At 42.0% G+C, this 10,549-nt stretch overlaps 2 protein-coding genes across 2 annotated transcripts; both read left to right on the forward strand.

Moving 5' to 3' along the window:
* Window positions 1-297: 297 nt before the first annotated feature.
* On the forward strand, window positions 298-1,859 carry LOC104949948 (exonuclease mut-7 homolog; the record flags this gene model as incomplete). Its single annotated transcript, XM_010776390.1, has 2 exons — window positions 298-364; window positions 798-1,859. Coding segments are annotated over 2 exons (405 nt in total), but the record flags the coding sequence as incomplete, so codon positions are not given.
* Window positions 1,860-8,234: 6,375 nt separating this feature from the next.
* Window positions 8,235-9,558, forward strand: nrarpa (NOTCH regulated ankyrin repeat protein a). The gene is made up of 2 exons (XM_010776389.1): window positions 8,235-8,441; window positions 8,622-9,558. The coding sequence occupies exon 2, from the start codon at window positions 9,086-9,088 to the stop codon at window positions 9,422-9,424; it is 339 nt and encodes a 112-aa protein (XP_010774691.1). The 5' UTR covers window positions 8,235-8,441; window positions 8,622-9,085; the 3' UTR covers window positions 9,425-9,558.
* Window positions 9,559-10,549: the final 991 nt, after the last annotated feature.

Below are 10,549 nucleotides of genomic sequence, written 5' to 3' on the forward strand. Positions count from 1 at the left end.
TTCAATTCACACTGGAGAAATAATATATGCTTTCCACTTTGGTCATTATAAATGCTTATTAGGAAATATTGTTTAACACTGGCCGCTGTTTCTCCTTGAGTAATTTTATCATCACTTCCCCCTCTCTCTGTTGGCAGGATTTTCAACTTGCCGTTTAGGTTGTGCACAGTCTTGCCTTCAGACAAACACCAAGCTGCAAGATGTCTAACATATTGTCTCTCTTTCCTCCAAATCTTTAAGACTTTCTGAGGTTTGAAAACACTTTTTTAACCCTGCTGCTTTTATCTGTTTGTCCAGGCATGTAACAGTGATCAGTACGCGAAGGTGCCCAGGAAGGACATGGTCAGGATGCTGAAACAGAAAGGTCAGAACAACCGGCCCGGTGGATACCTAGTAGAAAGATAACGTATCTACACAACATTACTCCTTAAACCTTTGCTTCAGTTGTCTGTATTTTTTAAGTAAGTATCATACAGTAAGATAAAGGATTTGTGCATACACAAATGGCAGTAAATGCTGTCAAATATGTGCTTCAGTTTTCATTGCTTTTTTACAGTTTATAGACCCAAGCCATTAATGTAATAATCTAGAACAATTATTTCAAAATGATTAAACTCCTTAGCGGCCCTTAATGCTAATTGGCCGTCCTCGTCCGGTGACATTTCTTACAATCTTTTGTTTACAAAGAATTAGCTCAGCGCCTGGAACCAAAACAGCCTATTGGATGAGTTTTCACCTCACAAGCAGCATCCCTAACTTCTTTGAGAATAAAGTCATTATTTGTGTTGTGTTTGTAGGATTCCTGCAGGATGACAGCGACCACACACACCAGCAGGAAGAGGGGAAGCTCGATGACTTCCCGACCCCCGGTGTGACCCCTGAAATCCCCAGGTATGTTGAGTGTCAATGGGCGCCCCTCTCAGAGCTGGACCCCGACACCCTGACCTTTCCCGGGGGGGCACCCATACAGCTCCACACCGTGCCCCCTGCCCTCCTGCCGAGGATATCGCTCTTCTATGTCTGCACCAGATGTGGCAAGGTGTTCTGGGAAGGCACTCACTTTGGCCGCGTTCTCTCCATGTTTCAGGACATCTTGCACATAACAGACACTGAAGCCGAGGCGCAGCAGCACTGACTGATGTTGCGCTTTACCGGACCCTCAAAAACATCCAAAGTAATATTCACTCAATTAGATCCTAGCGTCCGTGAAACTGAATTGCCTCGTATATATGTTAGTTTTCCCCTTTGTAATTGACTTGATAAAAGTTCTAGAAGAGACTGAATGTCCTCTGAATAACCATTTTGATAATAGTTAGGTGTACAGTTAGTTAACACTAAGCCCACTATTCCTCTATGATAAGTAAGTTCATTTCTTTCTTTACCCCTGAATCAACAGACTGTTTCATTTTCATACCAGGTGGTTTACAGTCATACGAAAAGCTGATGTGTATCATTTCTACGGTTTTAAACCTATTGCGTTTATAAGAGTCAATGAACCAAAGACGTGTAACGCTGCATTTGTGTTTGACTTTTGTTGTTGTTGTTGTTGTTTACTCTTCTGCTTAATTTGTCAGGATTTATGTTATGGGAAGTATAGAGATTATTTGTTCCTCTTGAGTTTTCCCTCGCTTGATAATTATATCTTAAAAGTACAACGCGGTACATTAAGTTTGCATTGTTTAAACATTTTTAAACATTTTTATTTTCTTTTATGTTAAAGCTGCAGATACTTTTTTACAGGACTCTGTTCTTTGGCCTTTTAAGCAGTCTGTCGTACTGTACATTTTTATTTTCCTGTAAATTCATCTGTATGCTAAATATGTGTCAATAAAGAGCTTTCATTTCTTTTATTAACCTGGTGGAAGTCTGTAGAGGTATTTCCTGATGTTTTTCAGAAGTGAGAGAACAGATGGTAAAGGACTAAGAGGGGACAGATTGATGAGATCATCTGAGCTTCACTGATGTCTGTCAGGTGTAACACTAACAGTGTGGGGGTTTCCTGCCCCCAGGTTAAAGAGCACACAGGTCACAGAGTAACCCAACACACACACCGCCTCAATCCCTTCATCTGTTCTCATACCTTTCTACCTCTCTGTTCACAAAGCCTGCGTTGGATGCAGAAAGTGAGATTGCCCAAAACCGTTTTTTTCAGATCTAATGTGGAAAATTCTGCAATTAAAGATGTTCTGGTGTTTTCTGGTCAACTGCTTAGTGCGAGTTTAGTCGAGAGTTTAAATCCTTTTACCCTCATAAAATCCAACCACAACCAGATGTGCACTTTATTTAATTGATGGCTTATCTTGTATCAAAAAGTCCGCAGGTATTTCCAAAGACAGGTCACACTGTGAGTCAGTTCAATGTGTTTTCAGCGTCTTTGATGCAGTAGGAACTCAGAGATCGCCCTGTGCAAAATAATTACATTCTCAACCTATATCGATTATCGATGATATATGGACATGACCTTCATAACCTGTGTTTGCGTAGATGTTTAACGCTGCTTCCCTGTTAGACACTGCACAACTTTGTTTACATATCTGCAAGTTGATTATATTCATTGTTTAGGTTATGGTTTTGGCTATTTATTTAGGATATTTAATGTCTGAATATTCTTAAGAATTAACAGGTCATTGCTCTTTGTAGTTGCATTTTTAGTCTTAAAATTACATGATACTGTATATATCATATTGTCCATAGTTATCTTGGCAAGCCTGCTCAGATATTTGGACCTATAGGATGATCCAGTAACACCAGAAAAATGAATAACATTTCCATGGAACATTTAAGCTTTTCTCTAGAACACACGCACACCGTAACCTGATTATCATATCATAAATAACAACATGTGTAAACGATAAAAAAAATCTTCAGTAACTTCACAAGCTGTCTGTTTGCAGGGAGCTGAGCTGCAGCCCAATCTGTATCCCAGCAAGCAAGCAGTGGAAATTGAAATGGCTTTGGAATGAAGTGTTATATAACCAAATGTGCTTCCTTTCCAAAGTTATTTGAAGGAAGAGGACATTTCTCAGCATCACATGTTTCAACAGCAGGTCAGGACCTCCACTTGTAAGTAATGTAAAACCGTTAACCAATTGCGTAACCTTTGATTCAGTGATATTACACCATTAATAATCCACTTAACTCTTAAGGACATGACGATTGTCGCTTCTAAAGAATAATGTTGTAAAAGTGAGTGTATATTGGAGTTCACTGTATTATAGTGCATGCTGGGTGATCCGGACCTGCTCATATGTCGGAGGTAAATGTAATGTCTTGACCAGAAACTGTCCTGGAAAAAGAGATCATGTGGATTACTGTCTCAGACATGACTTAAGGCTCTCAAACAATTCCATCCTGCAATAATACGCCATGTTTATGAGCTAATCTTGAATGTTTTTAGTTGAAGATATTAAGGGTTATTCTCTTGTGAGCTGTATAGGTTTGAGAGGCATTTCAGCAACTTTAATACCACTTTCTAACAAGGTACCAAATACAAAAAATGTGACCCGACTTTGACCATTGTAACCTAAAGTCATGATATGTTTTTCAGTTATTTCTAAATGTAATAGTTTAACCAGTTTAGACAATCCTGTTGTGATTTTTTACTAATATTTGGCATTTTACCAACTTTGGTAGTAACAAGGCACCATAGACAAAGAAATGCCCCCCCCAAAAACTGACAGACTAATCACATTAATAGTTGAACAAAATATGCAGTTCGATTGTATTAATACTTGTTTTCTTCATTTAAGCATTTAGAAAAGGGAAACAGATTTTCAGCAGTTTATTTAATTATTTCAAGTTCAGACTTTCAGGTGTGGAAGAGGTTGCTGATAAACTGGATGCATGATGTTGCCAGCAGCAGAATGCTTCTGAAATAAATCGGGAGGAGAGACTGTCCTGAATCTTACATTAAATGTAAACAAAACAAAAGTCCCCATACGCAAATAAGGGTTGAACAAGTTGCCTGTTAGTTGTATCAGCTATTTCTTCATACTTCCAGGAATACAAAAATCTTGCCACGTAGCCTTGCGCTTTCTCTCTTTTTTTTAAGAAGACTATAATAACTACAGTAACATTAATCCACCCTGAAGTATTTTTATTGCTCAATAAGTAAAATCGACACCCTAGCTCCCAAAATAAGCCCCTCTCTGTGTGTCTTGTCCTGTCCTTGTCCGGGTGGTCGCAGCCCCTGCCTCTGCGCAGAGCGCAAGCTTTCTGCTGCAGCACCGTGTTATTTGATCCTTGCTCTTTCTTTGCTGGGAAGAAAAGCTCGCCTCTTTCCCACGCTCTGAGGACACGTGGTGCCCGGAATGAATCGGATTCAGAAGGACCTCCCTCTCCCGGTAAAACGTCACCCCTCTCTCTCTCTCTCTCTCTCTCAACATGCTTTCTGGCATGAATGTAAGGCGTAATGATACAAAAAAAAAACTTGACATTTTTACATGACGGTTTTCCTCCGTGTGTCCCAGTGTGTGAGTTTTCCGATCCGGACTCCCCTCTCAGGCGACCCGCATTCAACAGTCTCCTCCCGTCTCGTCTGGCCCCGGCTGCCCCGGCTCTCGGCGCCAAATCTCGGCGCAGCGCACCGATCTGCCCGGCGCTCCGTTTACAACACTGCACCAATCTGGGCTCCGTCTATGTCGCTGGGAAAAAAACACGACTTGTTTATCAACACACAGCAATAGAACAGAGATATGGCTGCAATAATAGAACCAGAATAGACTTGTTTTATCTTTGTGTCACCACCAGCACTGACTCCACAAAACCTCTTCGATAACGCTTTAAAAAACATTATTTGGACGTCGTTTATTGCAAAAAATTACTGCGCTTTTACGCACGCATGGAATGCTCCATTGCTCCCTGTAAACTGAATGGTAGTCTTAACAAAGCTGTGTTGATAATTAGACCTGTCAAAGAGAAAATCAGAGATTGTAAAATAAGTAGGCGACTTCATCACTGCTTAAAGTGTACAAAGCCTCATAATTGTATCTGTTCTTGGCTGCTTCCCAGACACACATTAGACCGGGGGGGGGGGGGGCAAAGAGAGGAGAGCAAATGCCACAGAGTTTGGAGGAGAAACTCATCCAGTCAGAGAAACTTTTGGCTCCTGCGGTCTGTGCAAATGTTTTCCAAGTGTCCAGACACACTGCAGCCAAAGCTCTGATAGCCAACAGATGTTCCTGATTTTCCAGAAGATGTTCCGCACCATTCACTAAACCAAAGAAGAAAAAATCCCATATATATACAAAACATGTAATAAAAACTTTTAGTGATCCTAAAATACCAAATCTGAATACGCAACCATAACCCACAACCTTTGAACATTTCCTAATGTACTTTGAGTTGTTTGAACTAAACTCCAGTGTGCACATGCAGGTCTGTGTCATATGAAGCATGGAGAGAGGAAAACACACATCTGTTAGTGTAGCCTTATGGTAAGGGGTCGGAGTTAGGTATTCACCACATTTCTATCAATGAGTCAGAGCCACAGTCTTTGTTTTAGAGCATTTGCAGCTGTGGGCCACTTGTTGCAGTGGAACAAAACTTCAAAAACAGTCAGTGTCTAAAACAAACAAATCACATAAATTGTTTGCCACATTTCAACAAATACATACTGAGATTATAAAATAGAATTACGTGTTTCCCATTTGTTGGCAGGTGTTTGGCTAAAGTCCATTAGTTTGAACATCAGGCCAACAGTAAAACAACAGTTGGATTAGTGTATGTTAGCATAAATAGTTAGCACTTCACTCACCTTGGTAAAATTCAAGTCGATTCCATTTAAAAGCCTAAAGTCACAGATTTTCCTTTAAGGCTTTACAGCTTGTATAATAACACCTTACCAAACTTGTCAAAAGTTGTGTGCCATGATGCTCCCAAGGGTGTAGAAATAATGGAACCAAGCAATCCATTTTATTTACGTGTTCCCTTAGTCATTCTTTAGATAAAATAGACAGACACATTTGATAAGTACAGTCCTGTACCAGCACTGGTTTCTATAATGTGTGTATTGATTAAGAGTCTGTATGAGCTATATGTTTAAAGTGCTATAACTTAATGGACACATGCCAACCAAAGTCTAAAACAAAGGTTACCCATGACCATTGTAATGAACTCCAAATGTGATTAAGAAGTCATTAGGTGTGTTCCAGTCGACTAAATGCAGTTTTTTGTCATAGTTGACTGAAAGTTTATTCAGTCAATTAGACATTTGTAAATGTTTGTTTCATGCTAACTGGCTTATCTCCAATAATCTTTAAGTAAAGCTCTGGTAAATACACTATTTAAAGTGTAATTCACATAATTGTATGAGTGTATTAGGTCCATGACAGCTTTAGAAATAGTGTACTTGGCTCCATTAAAAAATATTGCTGTACGTAACTGCTGAATGTGATCATTAATATGTAGCCTTCCTGTTGTGTTAGATTATACAAAACAGGTTGTGACCTTCATTTGTGTGATCTCTGCTGCATGTCTCTCACGCTGACTGACGCACATATGCATAGACAGATGCGGCCACAGACGTGCGCCAAATGTACAGTTCAGAGTGTGGGAAAACGAGGACAGTGTGAAAGCCACCAAACCATCAGAGCGGTTTATAAAGTGTAGCACAGATGAGATAAGGTTTACGGTCCGCCAAACGGAGCAGACGCCCCGGGGGACGCTGAGATGTACCTGCTGTGGTTTTCACATTATTCTTTTTTTTTACTCCCATCCACGCAGCTCTGTGACTTTCTCATGTCTTCTTGCTGTCAAACTCCGAGTCTATCTATCAATATCTCTCACCACCTTCAGGCTGCCTTTCACACACACACACACACACACACACACACACACACACACACACACACACACACACACACACACACACACACACTCCCTCTCACACACACACACACACACACACACACACACACACACACACACACACACACACACACACACACAGGCACCCAGTTCCCACGGTGGTGGGGGAAACTGAGCGGCGTGTCAATCTGCGCACAGCGTCACCTCTTTCACTTGCAAAAAGGAAGTAGCGCAGGGGCTTTTGTTATTCGAAGTCCCACAGTCTAAAACAACTGGAATATATCCGCAGTTTATGATTCAAACAGCCACCTATAATCTCCACCCCAGGGTGTGTTTTGAGATGGAGCGGTTGGGATTTTTCTATTTACTGTCGTTACCATTTGGTTCGGAGGTAATCACTGTCTTGGGGATCTTTGAGGTTTAAGATGCGTTCACACCATAGACAGTATATATATATATATATATATATATATATTTATATGAAGGTTCACACTTGAGACATACGCTGTTAAATGCTACTTTTATATGTCTCCCTTGAGCCATAACCATATGGACAATAAAACTCTTTATTTCAACGTGAACTGCACGGATATAGCCTCTCGGTTTTAGATAGCATTTACGCAGAAGAAGAGCAAAGTCAGGGTCCAGCGTTCTGCCCATTTTTATTTCATATTTGTGCAAAAAAAATCCCTGTTGTGTTTTGACAGTGAGTGTTTTAGTGAAATTACAGATAATTCGGGCCACGTAATAGCAAGACATAAACCCGACCCTCCCCTGGACAGCATGTCATTATCAGCCCCTTTTCTGGCCCAATTTAACATAAAAAGGTGTTAATGAGTCCAAGTACCCCCTATTTAAAAGGAAACCACCATCTTAATCAACCATGTCTTCTATGTAAAGTCCAGAAACTATAACCTTTTCCTTTTATGAAGTTAAACATTTTCTCAATATCAAGAGGGAATCAAATTAAGTTTTCTTCAACTGTCACCTGTTGTGACAGGAAAAATGAAACCAAATAATAGTTTTTTCATCAATTTAGTTCTTATTTAAAAATGAATGTGCTATTTTGTTTATTTTCAGCGCACTTTTTTTCACATGAAAGAAATCCTGTCTTATTCTCTGCCTGTCACTGAGACATGAAGAGGCTTGATTGGCTTTTTGTGCGGAGTTCCTGTTGATGTTAATCCAGCGGATGATCCTTTACAACGTGCCCGCTCTCTCAGCATTTTACAGCCCCGGCAGCTCCATGCCTCTGGCTTTCAGAGCTTCCTGGGGTCTGCTACAGGAGATCGGATATAGAGCTCACCATTGCTGCGGGCGGCTTGTTTAATATTTCTGCAGCAGCAACGTTTGGCTCCCTCCTCGGAAGACTCCGCCTCCTCCCCGCAGATTCACAGGGGCCCGGTTCCTCCCCCTAACCGAGCCGGCAGCCTATAACCTCCCCGCGTTTCCGCCCATTCCTCCACAGTTGATTCTTCGGGATGGCATTGTCATGCAAATAGAGGACGCGTAAAATATTCCCCCAGAGCGCAGCGCAGGGCAGAGACTCACACGGACCGCGAGGAGGACACAGCCCGGGCCCCACGGTGGATTTGTATCATTTTCGTCGCTTCGGACCCGTCCATCTGTCACAGGTAAGTCCCAAATCTGCAGCGGCTCACATTTTCTAGTAATTTAGTGGCAAATATCAAGCAGTGTAACTGTGCGTAAACGTGTGCGCACGGAGGTCTCCTCTCGCACTCTTGGATGTGGCGGAATGTGGGGTCTCTCGCAACCGGGACTCATTCGGATGCTTTTTCTCTTGTCTTCCGCAGACCCCCTGGCCACATGAGCAGCGACACAGCCGGGACGTGTAGCCGGGAATCAGGTCGGAGCGTTTAAGGAAAACCTGCCCCGTGGAGATAGTGACCATACTTCCAATTTCCCCAAGAGAAGCCGGAGGTGTCTCCATCCCCTGCAACAGGCTACCTGCTGCTGCTACGGAGGGGGAACTAGGTCTACAGAACCCTGGATCGCACCCTTTTTATGTTTTAGGGATTTCAGGATCTCTCAATATTAACATTTTTGCACACCAAGTGTGTTATTTCCTTTCTTGTCCTTTTTGGGATATACACGGTGATCTTTTAGTACTTTAAAGTGCTTTGATAACTGGTTGTAATCCAGTTTAACTGTGGCATTGTCACCAGACCAGAGACGCTCAACAGGACGATTATTATCAGCTTTAGAGCCCGGGCAGGATTACTGGTTCCCCCCCCCCACCCTCCAGAGAGCTGCAACCATGAGCCAGGCGGATGTCTCGACTTGCTCCGCGCCGCAGAGGGTTTTCCAGGAGGCAGTGAAGCAGGGCAACACCAAGGAGCTGCACTCTTTGCTGCAGAACATGACAAACTGCGAGTTCAACGTCAACTCCTTCGGGCCTGAAGGGCAGACGGCCCTGCACCAGTCTGTCATTGACGGCAACCTGGAGCTGGTAAAACTGCTGGTGAAGTTTGGTGCAGACATCCGGCTGGCCAACAGGGAAGGGTGGAGCGCTTTACACATCGCCGCCTTCGGGGGCCACCAAGACATTGTGCTATACCTCATCACCAAGGCCAAGTACTCCTCTGGCGCCCGGTGATATGTCTCTGCTGTCAGGTAAAACAAGAAAAAACAACAAGTGGAAAATAAAACTGCAACACACGGGAAAGCCAGGCTCTTGTAAAAGCAAAAAAAAAAAATGCCAATATCGTCATAGTTGTGCCAAATTATATTTAAAAAAAGGAAATATAAAGACCTGCACAATAATCTTCCCTCATTGTAAACCAAACGGGGTCCTCTCTGCACTCCTGAGTGTGGCACCTCATGCTCCACACACAGCTACAACACGAATCTTTTTAACAAAAGAAAAAAAACGCCATTTTTGGTGAGTTTGTTGGTACTAAAGCTTTCCTCTTGAATGTGTATACTAGATATTTTCGTCCACTATAAAAGAAGCCAGTGTGTGTGTGTGTATCACATGTGTGTGTTTGGACTCCAGAGTGCAGATGGCCCAGTTTCTTTTTCTATCCATGACCTCCCATCCCCGGTTATACAGTTGAATAGTTTCTTTGTGGGGAGGGGTGGGGGGGAGACTGTTGCTCCTCATTGTTCACTTGTAAAAACCCTTTTTAAGTTATTTTATATGAAACACGGCACTTGATGCTCTATGGCTGCATGCTGGAATATCTGAAAGGGAAGACACAGGAACAAGAGAAGAAGGGTTGCCCTCTGTTGGCAACCAGAGGTCTGTTTTCTTTAACTTTTTTTATTTTACAACACGCTTTCAGATGTGTAATCATGTAACAACAAGGGACTCCATCATTGTTGTGAAGTACTGTACACAATAGCTTTACTTTTGTTTGTTTTTTTAAAAGAAAAAAGTAGCTGAATGCGCTCTTCATGCAGATCTTAGCTGGCGTCCAACTTGTCAGGCCAGTTGCGACCTTTGGTCATTGTGTTATTAAGAGAGAGAGAAACCGCTGCTTTCGCTTTGTATCAAAAAAAGTCGCATTTGGAAATCACTTTATAATCTCCTTTCAGTATTTTATTAACATCCTAGTCATCACTGTGAAAGCAGGCTGGGTTTTTATTTTATTTATGAAGGTACATTGAGAAGATGCATTTTTTTGTTGTTGTGGTTCTTCTTTAACAAAAGTGTCAGAATATCTAGGGTGACTCAAGCTGCTTCAGACTCGTAGTATAAACTGTCCCGTGTGGAGGTAGA

Source organism: Notothenia coriiceps, unplaced genomic scaffold, assembly GCF_000735185.1.
Source record: "Notothenia coriiceps isolate Sejong01 unplaced genomic scaffold, NC01 NC01_scaffold00016939, whole genome shotgun sequence".
Lineage (NCBI taxonomy): Eukaryota > Metazoa > Chordata > Actinopteri > Perciformes > Nototheniidae > Notothenia > Notothenia coriiceps.

Excerpts from the sequence above, each read along its gene's own strand:
- nrarpa (XM_010776389.1), top strand. The coding sequence starts at position 9,086 with ATGAGCCAGGCGGATGTCTCGACTTGCTCCGCGCCGCAGAGGGTTTTC.